General features: G+C 38.1%; 3 protein-coding genes across 4 annotated transcripts in view; 1 reads left to right on the forward strand and 2 right to left on the reverse strand.

Moving 5' to 3' along the window:
* Positions 1-974: 974 nt before the first annotated feature.
* Positions 975-12,125, reverse strand: LOC127873879 (esterase LipI-like). The gene is made up of 10 exons (XM_052417982.1): positions 11,914-12,125; positions 9,457-9,528; positions 8,878-8,955; positions 8,314-8,452; positions 7,691-7,812; positions 4,525-4,625; positions 3,805-3,899; positions 3,288-3,427; positions 2,861-2,947; positions 975-1,775 (listed from the first exon to the last, which is right to left on the reverse strand). The coding sequence occupies exons 1-10, from the start codon at positions 11,981-11,983 to the stop codon at positions 1,705-1,707; spliced, it is 975 nt and encodes a 324-aa protein (XP_052273942.1). The 5' UTR covers positions 11,984-12,125; the 3' UTR covers positions 975-1,704.
* Positions 12,126-12,828: 703 nt separating this feature from the next.
* LOC127873873 (serologically defined colon cancer antigen 8 homolog) overlaps positions 12,829-22,936 on the reverse strand; it is a 28,955-nt gene continuing 18,847 nt past the window's right edge. The window contains exons 13-17 of one of the 2 annotated variants that reach the window (XM_052417969.1): positions 21,497-21,629; positions 20,393-20,510; positions 15,683-15,773; positions 15,147-15,230; positions 12,829-14,305 (exon numbers count right to left, since the gene is read on the reverse strand). In XM_052417969.1, coding sequence (XP_052273929.1) covers positions 14,072-14,305; positions 15,147-15,230; positions 15,683-15,773; positions 20,393-20,510; positions 21,497-21,629 — 660 coding nt within the window. In that variant the 3' untranslated portion in view covers positions 12,829-14,071. Of the gene's footprint in view, positions 14,306-15,146; positions 15,231-15,682; positions 15,776-20,392; positions 20,511-21,496; positions 21,630-22,936 lie in introns of those variants that run through there. The other variant, XR_008046422.1, reaches the window with a different exon arrangement.
* On the forward strand, positions 17,537-19,068 carry LOC127873887 (serine protease inhibitor Cvsi-2-like). The gene is made up of 3 exons (XM_052417991.1): positions 17,537-17,703; positions 18,224-18,334; positions 18,866-19,068. The coding sequence occupies exons 1-3, from the start codon at positions 17,667-17,669 to the stop codon at positions 18,976-18,978; spliced, it is 261 nt and encodes an 86-aa protein (XP_052273951.1). The 5' UTR covers positions 17,537-17,666; the 3' UTR covers positions 18,979-19,068.

Below are 22,936 nucleotides of genomic sequence, written 5' to 3' on the forward strand. Positions count from 1 at the left end.
TACTTCAGAGATTCGTTTCAATAGCTAATCTACAACATGACATGTTTATTTCAACGCCTACCACATCAAACCACCTCTGACTTGAAATAAGACATGTTGATGGCTCAATGTCTCGACAGCTTCCAGTATTTAATGAAGCTCATTCATACCGTTAACAAAGTCATCACGAGGACGACGTTGCCAGTGACTTCAACCAATCAAAGACGAGATACCGAGGAGATTACAGACTCTTCATTTGGCAATTTCTTTAGTGCGTAAGGTTTGAGAGAACAGAACGCTAACGAAACACGCTGATAGGCGGGCACAACTTGTGTGACATGGCAAACGATTTTTGTGGTAATACATATTTCCGTAAAATAAAATCGTTTTCTATTTTACTTCCATTGTATTAAATCTTACGATGACAGTTTTTCTAACGTAATCTTCTTATACACGTTCTTTATCATGTTTATACGTTTACTTGTACTAAGTGGGTTGTTTTATTAGTAAAACAGTGTGTACGTGTCTTAATGTCCACAGTTTATGAACCAAAAAATCAGGATAATAAAACTTGTTAATGAACTTGTACATATAACTGTGATTGTAATGTTACCTTTGATTGGAGTTTGAAACGATACTTGTTTTATAGCCAATACTTTTAGTTGTTTGCATTTTGGTATTATGCACAAAATGTAAAGTGCATGAATAAAGAACCAGTTTGTTTCTGATAACTCTTCATCAAGCGTCAGTGAAAACTGATATATGTAATGAAAAAAAAATGCATAAACATTTTCGCTTTTGTGCGTTGTTTACATACACACGTACTTCGACGTTTGTTCAGCAAACAAAAACTGGTTAATGTGGTTGTTTGCATCGTTGTTTACATTAGGTAGAGATAAATTCATAGAAAAGTACAATGTTGTTATTTATTTAAAATATGTCAGTTTAAATAAAATCTAATGTGTTTAAAAAAAATTTAATATAAAACTTTCAAATATGAACACTCAATTTATTACGTATTTTTAATAAACATGTTAAAAAGGTTCATCTAAATATTAGTTTTATGAACATATATAAACATACAAATTATGACATTCTAGAATACACAAAGTGCTTGATTGAGAGTTTACACTTTTAACATAAACATGGTACGTTGTACAAATATGCAAATAAGAATAGAAATATACACAGTAATTTAGTATAAATATGTTTGACATGATACTGTGCAATCATATAATCGAATATCCACAGATAATATCCATGCATACTATGGTTTTCCCGGTCCCGATGCCATGCGGTTGTGACATGTTTCATGTAGTAGTTTACATTGTGATGAATTTTATATGGTATTGATTAATATAAGGGAGACAAATGTCATTACAGTCACATAACCGATTCAGAATTATCTCTCATCGCCAAACAAACTGAACTGACCAAAAAGAGTTTTTATGGGCAATCACCAATCTTTTGCTTTTGTTTTAAGTTTAAACCAGAGTCGTCATCACATCGATTACATGTTCATCTTTTGCTTCATTTTAAAGGCGTTATAAGACACTGCTTATTTGCGGCAGAGCACACACACAAACTATATACACTCAACATATATCAACAGATGAACACAATGGCTTAACTTATTATTCACAATACAAATAGCACGCCGTCTGATGATACACATATACTAAACTGTGACGACTATGACGTGTCACAACACCAGGACCTCCTTTATCAAGCCTTGAACTTCCGTATGAACTGTATAGCATAGCCCTGGGCTTCTTTTCCCGTTTCCAGGTATGCACCTTAAATACGAAAACAACATTAGAATTACCTAACTACTTTACCTAATACATCATATGAACCGTGCTTTGTTAAATGGAGTTTAATGTATGTGCGTAAAGCAGTCCGCACAGGCTAATCAGTGACAACACTTTCCAATTTAATTGTATTGTTCGTTTACAGAAAGTATCTTCTTATCAAAAATCCAGTTTAGGCGGAAAGTGTCGTCCCTGTACGGACTGCACATGCTAATGTGGGACGACACTTTAAGCACATGCATTAAACCCCTTTTCGCATAGCACGGCTCATATAGAAATGTGTCACGGACATTGATGCCGGTACGACATATGTTTGGACACAGACATAAACAGTGGACGAAACGACTAAGGGCCATTATTCAGCCACAATTGATCGTATTCCAAGTTTCTATCTCAATGATTATCCACGCATAAATGATATAAGGCTGTAAACGTGTGAGCGAAATCCGCTTTGTAGCTTAAAAGGAGTTGAACCCACAAAAGTTTAGGTATTAATATTCCATTGTTGTAAAACATACACAAGGGCCGTTATTGTGTAAAAACCCGTCAAAGCCATTACTCTTGTTTCTGATCATCTGCATATTTAATTCAACACGTAAGTGTGAGCGAGACTAATCGAGTCAATCTCCACGCAGAGTCCCATGCTCTATCTGATACAGGTATGCTGGTTCCAGTCAAATCTCTGCGCGGATGTTGTCACCGAGTAGTTAATTTGGCATTGAAAACCTGAGCGTCGGGACCTACGGACATACGTTCGTACGGACGGATGAGTGCAAATCTTCTTCAGCACTTAAGATTTTAAAATGCAATAAAAACCGGAATCGTATCTCTCTTTAAATACATCCAGTTATTGACAAGGCACACTGGAACATGTACTTAATCATTAATTAATCATAATTATTATCATACTTAATGCAATCATTTATGATAATTAATTTATTTATACATGTCTGAAAATGCACGCATACCATCAAAATACACCGTCTCTGTATTCGAATATTAATATTTTCTCCCACAACACAAACATTTACGAAAGATTCTTGTCCAAGACCTGCACTGGCCCTGGTTACCTGTGAGGCTCCAGAATGCGTGTAGAACACCCTGTATCGTCCTTACTTCTACCTCTACCCCGGCGGCCTTCAACTTCGTTGCATACGCTAGCAACGCATACAGAAAGCAGTAAAATTAACAGTACAAGAGTTTAGTTGTTTTATTTAGTGCTTGCATATTTTCCTGCAAAGCTCAAGTTTTTTTGGTTTTTATCTCCACCAAGCGTGAAATATACTCGAATCAAGAGTATGAATCGTACGAGAACATTCAACTTTATCTTTAACGTGCGTTTAACCATACTTATCACTATGACCGTATGTTTATACACATTTAAATAGCCACCATTCAGTATTGTCACAAGGTAAACAAGTTAAGTTATAAAGATTAAAATTTTCACCCGATCGTGACCCCCTGTACACAATAAAGCACAAGGCAATTGATTGTTACCATAGCAACCGTCCCTGAGAGGGTCAAGCTGCGCGACTATGATCAGTGTTGGTGGCAGGTTGGAGCAGTCCTCCCTAAGCAGCACAGAGGCCCGCGGGTCGTTTCTGTCCTCTTCCCCGGTCAGGTAGTTGCCCATAAACCTTCAGAGATGGACACGCATACGTCATGACAGGGATTGGAATTATCAGCGTCGTAAAATATTGAAACAGTTATGAACAGTGAAAACATTGCAAAGTCCTTCATAATACACACTGCTTATCCTTAATAGTCCAGCGTTGTGTGGTATTTTAACGGATAAGGACATGTTATGGAAGCGCCACAACGTACATCTACGAAATATATACATAGCTTAATCTTAAAGTCTCAAACACATAAATTTGACAAGAAACGGAATATATCTTTAACCATATGCATTTTAATGTACAATTAACTATTAGAACAACATCATACGAGTCTGCATGCATGCGTACTGAACATGAAAAGCCACTGAATATGTAGTAAGGCCATGCCGTCTTACCATTGAAGAAGCTTGTACGAGAGGCCCGGCCCTTCTCTGAACTCCTCAATGGACGGGTAATTGAAATGCATCGTCGTGTTGGGGTACACCAGAACCTGAAAATTGAAATGAGCCGTGCTCTGTGAAAAGGGGGTTTACTGCATGTGCTTACAGTGTTGTCCCAGATAAGCCTGTGCAGTCCGCACAGGCTTTTCAGTGAAGACACTTTCCGCTTTTATGATATTTTCTGTTTAAAGAAAGTGTTTCCTTAGCAAAAATCTTATTAAGGCGCAAAGTGTCGTCCATGCTTAGGCTGTACAGGGCTAACTGGGACGACACTATACGCACATGCATTAAACCCCTTTATTACAGAGCACGGCTCCAATGTATAGTCTTGCTCGGGTACACTTAAAACCTTAAAAAGTTAAAATGCATCGTCACGCTCAGCTAAGCAACCCCAAATATCGTCGTATTTGGATACATCACAACCTGAACGTTTAAATTGTTTTCATTTTTTTCATAAATGATCGTGTTCCCATATAAGTTCGAATATTGTTCTAACGTTTTACTTCACGTATGTTTTGGCATGTTCAGTTACTAAATTATGTACTTAAATAAGTACTAAATTATGCTTAACGAAGTTTAAAATAAAATAAACGTTAGAACTTAACGCTTGCTATTATTTTAAGTGTTAATTGCTACTGACTGTAACCCTTATCGGACAGATAACCATGTATTTACAGAAAAGTCGATGAGATCCCTAGCATCATAGCTGACGACAGCCGCTATTCGACCCCCCGCGCTGTCCCCGGCCACTCCCAGCTTGCTGCCAGAACCGCCACCTGGTGGACAACAATATATGGAGGTGCCTTAGAAATTATTACATATCAGTGGAGATGGCGAGCAATTATAACATGTGAGTGGAGATAGCGAGCAATTATTACAATGAGTGGAGATGGCGAGCAATAATTACATATGAGTGGAGATGGCGAGCAATTACATATGAGTGGAGATGGCGAGCAATTACATATGAGTGGAGATGGCGAGCAATTACATATGAGTAGAGATTGCGAGCAACTACATATGAGTGAATATGGCGAGCAATTACGTATAAGTAGAGATGGCGAGCAGTTACATGAGTGAAGATGGCGAACAATTACATATGAGTGGAGGTGAAAATAAATCATTCCATATGAGTTGAGGGAAGAAATTATTACGCATGCGTTGAGTTGGCAAGAAAGTCAGTCAAGTGTGTCGAGATGAAAATCAGTTTAAGGTTTGGGTGGCAAGAAATTGTAAAATTTTTGATCGAGATGGATACACTTTTGTTCGTATGATCGGTGCTTTCGATGCGCTGCTTAACAATATGGTCGGTGCATTATTGGCTGGAATTGCACATTCGTGTGCATCTAGTCAGTTGAAAAACGGCAGGTAATATGATAACTTGTATCGGGTTTAATTTTTCATACACCCAAATCATTTTGTTCCTTCTATCATACGCTGTGTAAGTATTATTTTCTGATTTAATCTTCACAAAAACGCACTGCTGATCTGACCTTGGCACATATCCATTGCAGATCCGACTCACCCACTGCCAAACGGACTTCACACTTACTCATGGCTGACCTTATATTCACACTTACCCACTGTTGATCTGACTTTCCCATGGCTGATCTTACATTCACACATATCCATGACTGATCTTACTATTATACTAGCTCATGGCTGTCTGAGCTCCTCACTTACGGCTGCTTATCTAGCATTTACACTTATCCACTGCTGATCTTACCTTAACACTTAACCACTGACATTCACATTCACCAACAGCTGATCTTATCTTTATATTAGCCCACTTCCGATCTTCTGCCAGCGGCTTCACACTTACCCACGGCTTCTCTGACCTTCGCACATATTCACTGCTGATATGATTTTCACCATTTACCAGCGATTGAATGAACTTCACACTTACCCACAGATGATCTGACTTTCACACTTACTCACTTCTGATCTGACTTTCAAACTCCCGGAAACTCACATCTTATCTGACCTTCACACTTACATCTGATCTGATTTCACACTAACTCACTTCAGATCTGACTTGCACACTAAATCACATTTGATCTGACTTTCGAACATACTAACATTTGATCTGACCTTCACACTATCTCACACCTGATTTGACCTTCACACTTACTCCCTTCTTACTTTACCATCACACTGACATCTGGTCTGACTTTCACTCAAACTCACATCTGACATAACTTTCACTCTAACTCACATCTGATCTGACTTTCACACTAACTCGCATCTGATATGACTTTCACATTAAATCACATCTGATCTGACTTTGACCACATCTGATCTGACTTTCATACTAACTCACATCTGACCTGACTTTCACACTTAATCACATCTGATCTGACTTTAACACTAACTCACATCTGATCTGACTTGTAAACTAACTCACATCTGATCTGACTTTCACACTAACTCACATCTGACCCGACTTTCACTCTATCTCACATCTGATCTTACTTTCACACTAACTCACATGATCTGACTTTCACACTAACTCACATCTGATCTGACTTTCACTCTAACTCACATCTGATCTGACTTTCACACTAACTCACATGATATGACTTTCACACTTACTCACATCTGATCTGACTTTCACTATAACTCACATCTGATCTGACTTTCACTCTTACTCACATCTGATCTGACTTTCACTTTAACTCACAACTGATCTGACTTTCACTCTAACTCACATCTGATCTGACTTTCACACTTACTCACATCTGATCTGACTTTCACACTAACTCACAACTGATCTGACTTTCACTCTTACTCACATCTGATCTGACTTTCACTCTAACTCACTTCTAATTTGACTTTCACACTAACTCACATCTGATCTGACATTCACTCTTACTCGCATCTGATCTGACTTTCACTCTAACTCACATCTGATCTGACTTTCTCTCTAACTCACATCTGATCTGACTTACACTCTTACTCACATCTGATCTGACTTTCACTCTAACTCACATCTGATCTGACTTTCACACTAACTCACAACTGATCTGACTTTCACTCTTACTCACATCTGATCTGACTTTCACTCTTACTCACATCTGATCTGACTTTCACACTAACTCACATCTGATCTGACATTCACTCTAACTCACATCTGATCTGACTTTCACTCTTACTCACATCTGATCTGACTTTCACTCTAACTTAAATCTAATCTGACTTTCACTCTAACTCACATCTGATCTGACTTTCACTCTAACTCATATCTGATCTTACTTTCACTCTAACTCAATCTGATCTGACTTTCACACTTACTCACATCTGATCTGACTTTCACTCTTACTCACATCTGATCTGACTTTCACTCTAACTTAAATCTGATCTGACTTTCACTTTTACTCACATCTTATCTGACTTTCACTCTCACTCACATCTGATCTGACTTTCACTCTAACTTAAATCTGATTTGACTTTCATACTAACTCACATCTGATCTGACTTTCACTCTAACTCACATCAGATTTGACGTTCACACTTACTCACATTTGATCTGACTTTCACGCTAACTCACATAAGCTCTGACCTTTACACTAACTCACTTTTTATCTGACCTACATAGACGATGTACTTTGTATAAGTCTCAAATAAAAATATGTCTGTCTGTCTGTCTGTCTGTCTGTCTGTCTGTCTGCCTGCCTGCCTGCCTGCCTGCCTGCCTGCCTGCCTGCCTGCCTGCCTGCCTGCCTGCCTGCCTGCCTGCCTGCCTGCCTGCCTGCCTGCCTGCCTGCCTGCCTGTCTGTCTGTCTGTCTGTCTGTCTGTCTGTCTGTCTACATACCAACTTAATTCTTATATATCCTTCACTCTTACCCACTGCATGTTTGTTCTCCGCTACCCACTGCACGACGCACTTCGCGTCATCATTATTGGCGGGAAATCGATGTTCCGGACCCCGTCTATACTCAACGTTGACCACGATACACTGGGCGTCTCTAGAAAGGTCGGTGAACGAGTGTGCATTTATCAGATCTATCTATCATTCATAACAGACAACGCGCAACAGAAGTATGGGTATTACCATTCGTTACAGCCAAAAATTGACGAATGATACCACGACTAAAACATTACAAACATTCAAAATACAAAGTTCAATATTAACTATTATTAATAATGATTTAATTTCATAATATCTTTCATATCATAATGTGATATAAAAATATTTGCATGACTGCGGCCTTGTTAATTGCCTTTTTCACGGCATTTGCTGCCTCTGCTTACTTAGATTAATCTTAGTATCTAAAATTGAACTTCTGAAGCAATAAAGGAAATATGAAGGTCAACAAATTACCGGTATTTGCACTAAACGTGTTGTCCACATATGGAATGAACAGTTTTCTTTACCAGTTTTCAGGAGCAATGTCGAAATGGCAAGGATCAAAGAGATGCAAATAAACAGTCTGAGCCAGTCTATTCGCCCTGAGTCCGAGGCTTACCTGGCGAGTATCTTGCAGATAGTCTCGTGTGTTTGTCTGCAGCCGACCACGTTACCTCCCCCGTGGAAGTAGACCAGGATGGTCGGAGTAGCGTCCCCTTGACACGCCACTGGGAAGTACACAGACACTGGGATGCCGTCTGGAATGGAAATGGCTGTTGTTAAGATGGGTCGCCGTTTTCAATTGTTAGTTTCTTAATCATACCACGGCGGTCATATCAAATTTTGACTGAGTAAGCTGGTTTCGCAATATACTTGGTGCACATACATGCCCGTATAAGTTACAACTGTCAATTTTGAATCAGAAGCTGATGGAGAATGGCCGTAGAAATAATGTTATTACAAATCACAATACACGTTTTGTGGCTGAAAATCAAACCCGCGATCCTCTTTCAGCGCTCTACCAACCGAACAAGACGGCATGGATATAATAAGAACAATAAATTGTAATATCGCTTTAATTCAATAAGTTCTGATTGCATGAGTACTGAAAAACAATTTAACCGCATTCAAATTAAATTGCTTTGCAGCGGTCTGTCGTATGCCTCTTCACTTGACCTCTCACCTGAACAGTGCGGGGACGGTACAAAGAGTTCTGTATCGGCACCGTCAAAGTCAATCTTGCCGCCGTATTTTTCAGACGCTGCAAACCAGAATACACATAACGTAAGATTTCTTTTTTTAAAGTAGGCATCTTAAGTATGATTCGTGCATATTAAGCGCGCATCTCATTTAATGTAGTTTACATAAGTGCCCATGTACGTTTTTAATTAATTAAACTTGTGATCAAATATTTTGATTAACTTGGTAAGTTATTTGTTGAGTTGTTTCGGATTCCACATTTATAGCATTGTTCCTTGTGTACTTTATGCAATGAAATGCGAAAAAATCTATGCACGAATAAATTTTAATTCAGCAACAGAAAAGATCAAATGATCATATACATGTACATGGAAAGACGTGTGATCGACGTAGTATAACTGACTGTTGTTCTCTTCGTACTATAAGCAATGAAATGCAAAAGAAGCTATGTACGAATGAATTGTTATTAAGAAACAGGAAATATAACATGATCATCTGCATGGAAAGACGTGTGATCGACGTATATATAACTGATTGGCATTAAAGAGCTCCCATACGCTACCTTTTATGCTTTCGAGTCTGGCGCGTTCCACGCCGATCTCGAAGTAAGGCGGGACCCCGTCTTCTGCACGCGCTGTAAATTTAACAGAGTTCATCGTTATTATACTCATGTTACAGCTTGTCAAGCTCAAAATGCAATTTGCATTTGTAAATTAAACTAGATCCCCTTCAGGAAATCGTACTGGTTCGTCTCATGTGAGTGTAGATATATTGTGGTAAACGTTAACAACTCCGATTAAGTTGTTAAGGTTCATGGGAGGGATAAAATTAATTAAAACTTTGCTTTGGTTTTTCTTCATTCAATGTGGTACAATATGGTCAAACTATATATCATTTTAAAGGTAAAGACGGATAGAATAACATAAACACATTTTTGACATTCAATATTTTTTTGTTTAAAACCAATACATTTTTACACTTATTTACAAAATCTCAATCTAAAGTTAGGAAGGATATGCACGACCGTAAGTTGAATAAATACAAAGCTATATACATATACAAGGTCAAGTTAGCAACATTTCACAGAAAATTATTGTCAGAAAACAACAAATAAGTTATTATTCAACTGCATTTTTTGGATAATTTTCCTAAACAAAGTTCTAAAAATAACTAAACTGAACTACTTTTTAAACATCCAGGTATGGTGGATAATAAGAGTCACCATTCTATTTCAAGGGCTTAATCATTTTGCTACAACCAAATGGAAAATTTTAAACTCGAAAGAAGTTGCAGACGACATATAAAATTGTAAATAAATATAAAGAAATAGGTTTGGCTGGGTAGAAATCATTGTGATAAAAGGAGAAATTGCTCATCAATAACAAGATTTTATGAGTTTTGTGCAGACGACTCTAGAAAGCATAGTTTTACATAGAAATACACAGCTATGTATCATTTTTTTTTCTTTCTTCCTTCCTGAACAACTACTGTCCTTGTACAGTTTTGAATAATGTGTTCCTTTTGGCAAACCGACTCTTTTTATACATTTGTATATCGATTCCTTCTAGCCATTTTGAAAGCGTGGCACTCGCTGTACTCCGTAGAAAAACGTGCATTACAAATCGGTCGAGATCACGTGAAGTAGTAAGAAAACGTGGTATGTGTATACACATACCTGAGAAAACACATCATTTTTTGACAGTTGGGTCGCGACTAGTAAAACAACTGTTAACATAAATCAGGAAGAGATCGCGCTTAATAACAGAAATGATCACACAGAGATATAATCACTTACCCCATTTAAAATATTTTCCAGCTGAAAATGTCCCCCACACGTCTTTTTTAGTGTATTTGTATTGTTTTTCTGGAGCCGAAGTGCATCTCACAGAATATCCATCCGACTTCCGTTGTTTTCACTTTCGTTATTAAAAACTCCGTTTAAAAGAATTATTTTTACATTTAGGTTGTTGAAGCGAATTATGATAATATAGTATCAATAAAATAGTATACCGTGATGAATTGACAATCTGTCAGTCTGTAAGCGTACTATTTTGTGCGCAATAATACAAGTACATGTGATTCGACAACAATTGTAAACATTGGCGAAATGATTCTTACAAAGTTATTTTTTTAAGTGTTTATGAGGTCTGATCATGCAGTTTGCACACATCAACGGAAAGATTACAATTCAATGCATTTGTCATCGTCAATCGTTTGGAATGCCAATTAGGCGATGAGTGAGTTTTTAGCATGTTTCTTTCGATTTTATTAATTTAAAAATGGCTGCCCCCATCGTCATAAAATGACATGTGTTCGAGTTTTGATATTTCTAGATATGTAAACTTTTTTTTACTATTTAAGCGTAACTTGCCCTCATCAATGTCGATATTATTAACTAGTTATATAATTTTCCGCCGAAATACGTTGAATAAACATCATTCAGATTTTTGAAAATAATGTCTATTTTCGTGTTAAAATCGCTTTGTATTTTGATTGATTATGTCGATGGTATGATACGTTGCTGCACAAAATTGGTAGCAGTTTGAAGGAAAACCATCCTTTTAAGCAAATATATATATAATATATACATTTTCAATGTGGCACTCTTCGTTTAGTCAAATTTGAGTTCAATGCTAGGGGTCCCACATTTTTCAAACTGAAGCCTCTACATGAACCTCAAACATATTTACATTTTGTCTTTTGCTGCAAAAGGTCATAGATAACGGATATGTAAGAGTATTGCATTTCTCGTGTGCGTTTGCGTGATTTGACCTAAAAAATCAATATCGACCCTTAGTTGCAATAATTCAACTTTCAGCTTTATTACCCAAAGCTAGGGTTGTTAGAGCCGCCATAGCAAAAAATATAAAAAAGGCTCTGGGAGAACGTCTATATTGACTATATCGACCCTATAGAATAAAAGGCAATAAGTATTCATAGTAACAGTTAACTATAACAAAACATATTATATCCAGGACATTATCGTGATTGTGGTATCAACATCAATTTCAATGCCTACCTTTTAGAAACTGCACTGTTTCCGCATGCGGGTTGTATTTCTTAATAAAGTCCTCGAGATTCTGTGCCATTGTTTGAGATGGAGAAATGGATGCCTTTACCTAGATGTATTATATGGGTGTCAACAATCGCCGTCTGACTGTTTATTATCTAATCCGTTTTTGTAGTGTGCATGAAATGTAAGCGTGTTTACAAAAGCTGGTTCAAAAACTAGTACGCCCCGATCACTGCGACCTCATATCTGGTCACCGTACTGTGATCGCTTTGTGTACAAGAGTTATCCCAGAATGTGATTAATTACGGATTCCGGTTCGTGCCACATTGAATGTCGCCCGCGCTGAGGGCACTGATGCCCCATTAATAGGCTGACATGTTTGATTGCAAGTCGTACATACTCATTATTTAAAAAAACGGATACAATATTCAGAGCACTTTCAGGGAAGCTCGGTTACTCGTGCAAATCTAGTGAATTTGCTGTACATAAGATGGATAAAGCCCTACAGTGTTTATGAAGGGCACAAACGGTCTATTAAATTTTGTCCACATCATTTTTTTTAACAACACTTACAAATGGTCGGTAAAGTAAGCTGGAAAAATAGTTTAACTTGATATTATGTATCTCTATTTGAAGTTCATCACAATTCACGTAAATCAATTTGATGTCGAGTTATTGAGCTGAAACTTTTTTCTAATTGTTAGAAACCGTGACCTTTATTCCAGCCACAAATACGCTATCCCAAACACTGTCTCTGTGAAAGTAATTTGTTTAGTAACAACAGCTCAATTCTTGATTCAAGTAAGTGGGAAAATTTGTAACAGCGAGCTATGGCAAGTCTACATGCCTTTCAGTAAGGTCTTCATGCAAGAACAAATAGTTTTATTTCAGGAAGATGAAGTAATGAGTTTGTAATCAACAAAAAATTTCTTTGTTTTATTTGCATTCATGCAAGACAATAAATGAAGCACATATCACAGACAATAAATAAATGTACACAGAAATCATGATATAAATTATGGTTGCTGCCTTGTTTTTTTATTTAAACATATCTTCCAAGCTAATCTTCATATATCATACAGTACAAATGTAAGCAGCTTTTAACTTCACTTTTGAAAGTAAGGCAAGCTATTCAGAACCACTTAACACATCAGAAGATTCAAGCGCTGTTTTTATATACAAATATTGTTGATGTAGTGAGAAATACTCACTAAAGTAATAATTCCAATGTTCAACAATTAGCTAGCAGCTACCACAATACAAATATCCTATACAAAAGTAATACAATATAAGTTAAACTTCTTTTTCCATGCAACTTGAAATAACACAATTCCACAAAAGACAATCGCCCATCAACCACTTTTAATTGTATAAAATACTCCATCAATTGGATTCCATAAATATCATACAGTATTGATTCATATATAAACACCTTGCTCATAAGTTTAATGTTTTTCTCAAAGTTGTATGATCTTTCATACTGTACACATTTTCCAGTTTCATTATTCATCCTAAAGTCTATTAAATACTGGTCATCCTCATTAAAGCTTAAGTAAATGATTCCAGCTAATCTCAATGATTCACTGCACATGTAGCAGCAAGTCAATGATTCCAGCTAATCTCAATGATTCACTGCACATGTAGCAGCAAGTCAATGATTCCAGCTCATCTCAATGATTCACTGCACATGTAGCAGCAAGTCAATGATTCCAGCTCATCTCAATGATTCACTGCACATGTAGCAGCAAGTCAATGATTCCAGCTCATCTCAATGATTCACTGCACATGTAAATGATTCCAGCTAATCTCAATGATTCACTGCACATGTAGCAGCATCAGAATGCAATCTAAAGTCAATTTATAATTATTCATATTCGAGCCCACTATTTCAATCTTAAGTCAGCTATTTACTATGCATGTTGCAGCCCCCTCAATCTTAAGTCAGTTATTTACTATGCATGTTGCAGACCCCTAATTCAATCTAAAGTCAGTTATTTACTATGCATGTTGCAGCCCCCTAATTCAATCTAAAGTCAGTTATTTAATACACAAGTTGCTATGTCCTTATTCAACCTGAAGTCAGTTATTTACTATGCATGTTGCAGCCCCCTCATTCAATCTACAGTCACTTATTTACTACACATGTTGTGGCTTCTATCTCCTGCTAGAGCCCATTTCTCTCCTCCTTGTTCTTGGTCACGTAGTTCTCATGTTTCTCAGTGCTGTCAGACCTCACATGTCCCAGTACCTCCTCTACCAGCAGCTTGTTGGAGGAGCCCAGTTGCAGCCCCTCCTCCATGTTGGCCTTTGAGATGTTCCTGCGTAGAAACTCGAGCTCGCTGGCCAGCACCTGGCGGTCATGCAGCAGGCTCGACTGGCGGGTCAGCAGCTCCAGGACCTGAGTAACAAGCAATCAACAGCATGTTAGGACTTGCAAGTCAGCTGCCCAATGACAGCAACAAGCAATCAACAGCATCTGTTAGGACTTGCAAGTCAGCTGTCAGCAAGACAGCAACAAGCAATCAACAGCATCTGTTAGGACTTGCAAGTCAGCTGTCAGATGACAGCAACAAGCAATCAACAGCATGTTAGGACTTGCAAGTCAGCTGCCCAATGACAGCAACAAGCAATCAACAGCATCTGTTAGGACTTGCAAGTCAGCTGTCAGATGACAGCAACAAGCAATCAACAGCATCTCTTAGGACTTGCAAGTCAGCTGTCAAATGACAGCAAGGAAAAACTTCATAGTGATTACCAGAAAACATTTTGATCTTAAACATCCAACATTGAAAATGCGCTCAAATTCCCAGAACATAAATATATTAAGATTCCTAGGTAATCAAAAAGCAGTGAACAAATGCCAAAGCTAGATGACAACTTACTGTGCAGAACAACAAATAAAATATGACTGTGTTAACATGTATTAGCCTAAAGCTTATTGAGAAGCCCTGGAGTCTAATATCTGGGCAGAACCTGTCTTGGGGTAAGTTAAGACCACTCAAAGAATAGGTCTTACACCAGAGCTTGTTGATGGCTAGGCAAGGACCATTACCACTTGGCAATCATAATAAGCTGAAGGTTACATTGTGCCAAGTGTACCTGAAGGTTACATCGTGCCAAGTGTACCTGAAGGTTACATTGTGCCATGTGTACCTGAAGGTTACATCTTGCCATGTGTACCTGAAGGTTACATTATGCCATGTGTACCTAAACTAAAGGTTACATCGTGCCATGTATACCTGAGATCCCTGGTGCTGTGAGTGGTCGTCCATCATCTTGATACGCTCTGTCATCTTCTCCTGTACTCGGGAATGCTGCTCAACCTGCAATCACATCCACAGCTCCATGTACACAATCATAGGAGGCATGTGATCCCAAAACCAGGCTTGAACTTTATGTGGAAATTAATTAATGTCTAAAATCATCATTTGTAGTGTGGACAGGCTGATCTTCAATGATACTTTTTGTAATGATGTGATAACATATTGCATGGAATGGAACCTAATAATAGTACATTAGTTGGGAAGAAATTTTAATATTCGTCATATAGAGCTACACAGTCTCGTTTGGGATCACATTAAGATAAGAAGATTAAGCATCCATTAGTAAGCATTCCATTTTAATTACCTGACTAAGTATTGCTTGTTCTGCCAAGAATCTCTATCCTTTTATTTAACTTTAATTACATGCTGAGTTTAAATAATCACAATCTTACTGAATACTTACATTAGCAGAATGCCTGAAAACTAATGGTATATGAATAGTTATATGTGACCTGATCTTCCAGGTCCTTTAGGCGTGAAATGGTTCTCTGCAGACGATTCTTCAGCTCTTCATTGTAGCGTCTTAACTTGCCTGTTTCACTTCTGAAAAATGGTTGATTAAGTAACAATCCATTAGTTGGAGTTATGCAAGTAATAGAAAGTCATATTTGATGATGGCTGCTAAATACTTCATACAATCCTAAGGTTCCCAGTTAAATATTTTCAGTTTCACATAATCTAGCATAATCTAGGCATAGGCGTTCTTGAGTTATCATCCGGAAACCATTTTACTATTTCGGGTCACCGTGACCTTGACCTTTGACCTAGTGACCCGAAAATCAATAGGGGTCATCTGCCAGTCATGATCAATGTACCTATGAAGTTTCATGATCCTAGGCATAAGCGTTCTTGAGTTATCATCTGGAAACCATTTTACTATTTCGGTCATCGTGACCTTGACCTTTGACCTAGTGACCTGAAAATAAATAGGGGTCATCTGCGTGTCATGATCAATGAACCTATGAAGTTTCGTGATCCAAGGCCTAAGCGTTCTTGAGTTATCATCCGGAAACCATTTTACTATTTCCGGTCACCGTGACCTTGACCTTTGACCCAGTGACCTGAAAATCAATAGGAGTCATCTGCGAGTCATGATAAATGTACCTATGAAGTTTCGTGATCATAGGCCTAAGCGTTCTTGAGTTATCATCCGGAAACCATCTGCAGTATAATAGGGTCCAAGAGGTCGACAAGTCTGTCAAGGCTCTGGGCAGAAAACATATACCTTCGGCGCAGTTCGTCGTCATCAAGTCCATTCGTGTGTAAGTCAATTCTTCGAAATCGTCGCTGTCGTCTGTGTCTAAAATAAAGTACGACCGCCATGTTGGTCAGTAGTCCATGTGGTTACCAGCATCTAACCCAGCTCGTAGAGGTGGGTTAGAAATCACCGCGGTAATAGGGCGGTTAATGTCAACGTCGTTTTTTATACAAACCGCCGAGACGTGGTAACAACAGCGGTAACCGCGATCTTGCGGTTACCATGTGGTTAAATTGTTTATACAATTGGCTGCTGGTGTCCTGGAGTAAAAATCTACCGCTTAGACCACTCGGCCATCAGTGCTCATACAAAGAGCAACGTATTTTATACTTTATATAAGCAATCCTCGTAGTTTCACAAAATGTAACGACAACAACAAACTCCCCAAATTTTCAATCGTTTCGCGTTGCAACGCTTTATAATTTTCAGGTTTTTAAATCGTCTAAAGATGCATTTAATTGATATTTTAGGACATGGTAAATGTTCAGTATAAACTGTTTCCTCACAAATATCATAACTTAAACGAAAATTTGCGAATCTGAAACAAGTTTTTTTTATTTTGTCAATTTACCAAAACGTGAAAAGGCCCCTTCAACGCCGAACACAGAATAAATTATTTAAAGCCCGCCATTGATTGATATTTACAAACAGGACAGTAAGTTTGATTCCCAGCCGGTTTACATTGGTTATGAAACAATTTATACAATTATTATCTCCGTGCCTATGACTTTTAAAAGTAGAGCGGTTGTAAATATTAGTATAACTTTTGTTTATACAAAGTACTGGTTACTCGTCCATAGTGAAGATACTCTGCCAGATGAGAGACCGTGAATCGAACGCCTTAATATGACATAACATTTAACAGTCTCACTTTATTTTACGTCGTTGCTCCTTTCGTAACATGACACGGTTGTGTAAGGGGAAAATGACCACAACCAGATTTTTGACGAGAATCGTGATTTTACATCACGACGAGTGTCGGTATTCGTGTTACAGATCAAAAAGTAGTATTCATACAAGACACATTCAAATGGAATTTCTAAATAAGGGATCGCTTATCGCGGGACCGTGCTACCGTGATCTCGAACTGTGTTGGGGATATATAAACTGAGTAGTAAGGACCGAACGCACCAGTATTAATTGCAGTACTAGTTCGTCGACTGCCAGTTCCACTCAAAATGAAGGTCGCCATAGTTGTTTTCGCTGTTTGCATCGGTATGTAAAAACTATTTGTTCGTTCAATCGTTCGTTCAATCGTTCGATCATGCTTTCGTTCGTTCGTCCGCTCGTAGCTCTATCGACCCCACAAACGGATCCAAGGCTTGTCAATAATATATTTTGGCCGTGGGCATCCGTTAATGTCAAATCCATGTATTTACTGAAACTTTTGTTATAACTTGTTTATGTCTCTTATTCGTCTTTTGGCGAAAGGCGCTTTTCGCTTTTTGTTTGTATCATGGTTATGACACTGCTTGAAAATATGAATAAAGAAAAATGATTCACATAGTTTCATTGACTTTAATGAGTCAATTATGTAGCTCTCTCATGAAAATCTTGTCGAAAGAAAATTTCTCTTCGTCCGTCCGCCTCCCACCTGTAATCCCATCTCTGTGTCGCTTGATCAAAAAGTGCCGACCGAACCAGATATGTTGTAGTTTTTTTAAATAAAAAGAAAATATATCGTTATACTAGTACCTTACAAAGGCACCACACACTCAGCTCAATCTCGTTTCAGCCCTCGCCTATGCCGAGGAATGCCGAGACACCGGTGACTGTAGTCACGTGACGTGTCCAGAGCAAGACTACGTTCTGGAATGTGAACACAGGCAATGCACGTGCACACACAGTGAGTAGTCGGGTTTAGTTTATACCTATTTATTATAGCTCGTTTCCGTTCAGAACTTCCGGTTAATTGAAACGCTCTCGTAACATGAGTAGTACTTGGCATCTTAAGGGCCGATCTAAAGAATGACCCCACACTGGGGATCGAATCCATGACTGGTTTGAATGTGACGATGTAAGCCCGTATATACTCGGACTAGTTATTGAACGAATTGTGCAACGAAGTAAGGATCTTCATGGGTTCTCACTTGACCTATGTCTGTCTGTAAATCTTTCCGGTTGGCCACTGTCTGTTAACAAAAACGTATCTTTTTTCAACGTGCAACTTGTATGATAGCATACATAAGTATTAGCGAGCGTAGCGTTTGATCGAAATAATGACATGAATTGCCTCTTTAATTACGCTTGCTTAGTTTATGATGATGTTAATGATGCTTATCTGGATGCTAAAGTTGACGCAATCAGCCCTCACGTGCATTATCATTTCCTGCTAAATTAACCAGAACCATATAACATATTTATTATTGAATTGTAGCGACTGCCACGTGTGTTGCCGCTGGTGACTGTTCGGGTAAGTGTGACCGCGACTGGCACTGCGTTGACGGTCGGTGTCGCTGCGGATTCGGATTTGGAGGTGGTGGCAAATAGACAAACACGCTTTGTTCTGGCGTCACCAATGCATTTCGTGTGTAGTTTGTGATGAATGATAGTCATTATTAAAGTTAACTGTGAATTAAATGTGTTGTTTTTATAATATAAAAGATATGTCAATGGACGTTTTATCTTCAGTTACCGTCGATTCTCGCGGCCTCCGGGATTTCAGTCCCTCGAAAATCCAGGTGGTCAGTTTATTGCACGATCTTTGTTTCAAGTTTTTAATAATGTTTTCATTTAACATGTTCATGTACTTTATAATAGACACACGACTGTTGGTAAAACGTATTATATTAATGCCATATCTCAGATTGCGTGCATTTGATTATGCAAATCTGAACCACCGGTTTTATTATCCAAAATAAAATGAATGTCGTGAAAAACGGGACGGGTTTGAGGCATAACCAGATGGAATATAAACCTGTTAGTATTTTTAATTATTTTGTTAAGCCAATCGAACTCTCATATTAATGTGTCCCAATACCATGTATAACCTGGCGCTCAAATGACCATCATCGCCTCAGGTACTACCGGTACTTTAAAGTTCCCCGGAGTACCCGGCTTCCCAACTAGTCCCGTTTTGCGACAAACAAGCAAGCTTACATGCGCCGGGATCGGGCATTACACCAAGGGTTTCACACCGGAGAGCCGCTTAGTATGTGCGTTAAGATCGGCTACCGTATACTTACCCAGAAAAAGTGCGGATAGTTTAACTGACCGCCGCGTTATAATTGATACACTGTTAAAAATGGAGAACAACAGAATAAGTTAAAATAAATGAAACAAGAATGAAATAAATGATATATTGCGAACCATCATATGTCAATCGAAAAATCTGAAATATGTATCAAGGGAGCTTGGTATTTTGCGAGCAAATAAATGCGCGGATGTAAATATTATTTATGATTGGCTAGACTTTTATCTATGCTTTTGTATTTTAATTAACGTTATCATCATTACTATTTACGAGACTAAACTCCTTTTTCATTCAGATGCTAAGGTAAAAGTTATATCTTTGTGTTTGTTCTCTTGTTTTGTTTGTAACTATTCATTAAACTGTTATGATCGCTTCATCTTTATTTAAGCACAAAGGAACAATTCGTTGTTGGTGGACGGACATACGGACGGACCGACATGTGCAAAACAATATACCCCCTCTTCTTCGAAGAGAGGCATAAATATGGTCTGATTAGCTTAAGCAAGATTGGATGAATGATTATGGTATTTACCTTTTGACTCAAAGCAAACAGTTTGAATTTTTGTTGGAGCAACTTTCTTTTTAAATTTGTTATCCAAATATTATTTTCAAATTCTTAAATGTATTAAGTGAAAGCTACATCTAAAACAAAAAAAAAACGCGAAAAAAAAAATGTCACTGAAACAAAAAGTCTCTTGATAATGTGTGAACCTTTTTTCCTTCAGAATGGCCTCTATCTGTGCTGCCTGTTTCCGACACTCATTCTTTAATTTGCCTATCAGCTTGTTCTGTTTGGACAGCATGGTGTCCATCTCTGACGTAGTGTGATCTAAAAACATACGTTTTCATTGTGGTCAATATTTAATGTTGACATGTTAATTGAATTGATATTTGATTGCTTGATATTGCGTAAAATGATATTTTAGGACACTCAAAGTGTTCACTTACAAAGTAAAAAAAGATATAAGTCACTAAGTGTTATTAAAAACTGTTATATAATTTATCAAAGTTAAAAAAGCGTTATAACAAACCAATCTATTAAAACGGTGTTTTGAAGTGTGTTAGTTGCTAAGTAAGCACAAACAGTTTTTTTTCTATTTTAAATTTGAGTAAATGTGACCTTAACCCACCAGCTGCGAAAAAACACACTTTAATATCTAAATTAAATATTCCGTTATTGACTATCAATCACAGTGGGATGCCTAACACATTCCCACTATGTAATTTACCCCCCTACCCCCTCTACTAACACCACATGCCAATACCTCCCATCTCTCTAAACAGCAAAATATATCCCCCAACACACATCCCTTGACACAATTCTCTACACATTCCTCTTTCTATCCCCTTAAACACATCCCTCTATGCATCCCTCTACATATCCCGCAACAAACATCTCAAATTAAAACATATCTTTTTACACATCCCCAACGCACAAACATTCAATTCCCCCCCCCCCCCTTCCCCCCCACCCACAAGCATCCTTCAACCTATACTCCAACATATCCATCTACAAAACCCCAAACACACATCAATCTACACATTCAGGCCCCACCCATTCATCCCAAACATCCATCAGTCACATACATCACCCTCACTGATCCCCCACAAGCACACCCACCAAACAAAGCTCCCACACATTCCCACGCCTCACATTGATCCCCCACAAGCACACCCACCAAACATAGCCCCCACACATTCCCACGCCCCACACTGATTCCCCACAAGCTTACCCACCAAATCTAGCCCCCCACACATTCCCCACACAAGCACATCCACCAAACCTAGCCCCCACTCACATCCCCCATGACCCACCATGCTGCTCCTCCATGTCTGTGATGACCCCAGTGAGCTCCTCCTCTCTGGACTGGGCACGCTTGGTCAGCACTTTCAGGTCCTCAGACCGGCCCCTCTCCACACTATCACGCGCTAGCTTGGCCAGGTGAAGCTAAAACATGCAATAGTTCACAACTAGTCATGCACAAAAGAACTTAAAGTTGGAAAGGGCGGAATGTTAAACCATTATAAACCATACAAAAACATAACAAATTGGACACAATAAGTTATTTAGTGTGTAACTGGTACAGACTCACATGTACAGGCAAAGAACAACAACTTACATGTTAACTTCACTTTGAAAAACTAAGTTGAAAAAAAACAATTAACATACTAATGAAGTTGAATAAAAAATTGCATTGTTCTGAAGAATAATCTTGTTAGTTAAGGCGACGTAAAGCAAAAGACTAACAAGACTGGACCCAGCAATCATTTAATATTGGCCTGGGATTGGGCAGTTATAAATTTGTACATCAGCTTAAATTGGGAAACACAAATAGCTGGATGTTGTCCAAATAATTTTCTGTCGGCTTTTACCTTTCTTCTCTGTAGCGGAAAATCAGTGCTAAAATACTATATTATTATAGAAACATAGGATAATAACAAGAGATGTGTTTGTCAGAAACACAATGCCCCCTATTGCGCCGCTTTAAAGCAATAAATTTGACCATTGACCTTGAAGGATTACATTGACCTTGACCTTTCACCACTCAAAACGTGCAGCTCCATGAGATACACATGCATGCCAAATATGAAGTTGCTATCTTCAATATTAAACAAGAGCTGTCAGAGGACAGCGTGCTCAACTATTCGAGTGCTTGACAGTATAACGTAAGCCATCATGGAGAGGGGAGTGTAATGTGGGTGTGTGGTCATTTAATAGATGATCTTTCAAAAACAAGGAAAAAAAAGAAGAAAACAAATATATACATTTTTTTTTGGGTGGGGGGGATTCTGGGGTGGGGCATGGGGGATGGTTTGGGTGAAGTCCATTGTGGTATGTCAGGTAAGTCTTGTTTTGTCAAAGAATGAATCAAATGTGATCATAAATAAATAAGTTAAAGCAATTTAAGCAAAATTTATTAATTTGATCTTGAGAGTCAAGGTCATTCAAAGGTCAAGGTCAAATTCAACTTGCCAGGTACAGTATCCTAATGATAGTAAGAAAGTATTTGAAGTTTGAAAGCAATAGCCTTGATACTTTAGAAGTAAAGTAGATATAAACACAAAATTAAACAAAATATTCAAAGTTACTTAGACAAAACAGGGCCATAATTCCGTTAAAAAGCCAACCAGAGATATGCAACTTGTCCTGTACAGTCCCCTTACCATAGTTAGCGAGTTTTCCAAGTATACCAAGAGATGTGCTTGTCAGAAACACAATGCCCCCTATTGCGCCGCTTTGAAGCCATAAATTTG

This window comes from Dreissena polymorpha, chromosome 3 (genome assembly GCF_020536995.1).
Source record: "Dreissena polymorpha isolate Duluth1 chromosome 3, UMN_Dpol_1.0, whole genome shotgun sequence".
Taxonomy (NCBI): Eukaryota; Metazoa; Mollusca; class Bivalvia; order Myida; family Dreissenidae; genus Dreissena; species Dreissena polymorpha.

What these genes read in the sequence shown, in the direction of transcription:
- LOC127873879 (XM_052417982.1), bottom strand. Translation starts at nt 11,983, where the DNA reads ATGGCACAGAATCTCGAGGACTTTATTAAGAAATACAACCCGCATGCG. An exon ending in ATCTGCAAGATACTCGCCAG is followed by an intron (nt 7,813 to 8,313) that starts GTAAGCCTCGGA and finishes CGACCTTTCTAG; the next exon opens with AGACGCCCAGTGTATCGTGG. An exon ending in TCTCAGGGACGGTTGCTATG is followed by an intron (nt 2,948 to 3,287) that starts GTAACAATCAAT and finishes ATGCGTTGCTAG; the next exon opens with CGTATGCAACGAAGTTGAAG.
- LOC127873887 (XM_052417991.1), top strand. Translation starts at nt 17,667, where the DNA reads ATGAAGGTCGCCATAGTTGTTTTCGCTGTTTGCATCG. An exon ending in TGTTTTCGCTGTTTGCATCG is followed by an intron (nt 17,704 to 18,223) that starts GTATGTAAAAAC and finishes ATCTCGTTTCAG; the next exon opens with CCCTCGCCTATGCCGAGGAA. An exon ending in GCAATGCACGTGCACACACA is followed by an intron (nt 18,335 to 18,865) that starts GTGAGTAGTCGG and finishes ATTGAATTGTAG; the next exon opens with CGACTGCCACGTGTGTTGCC.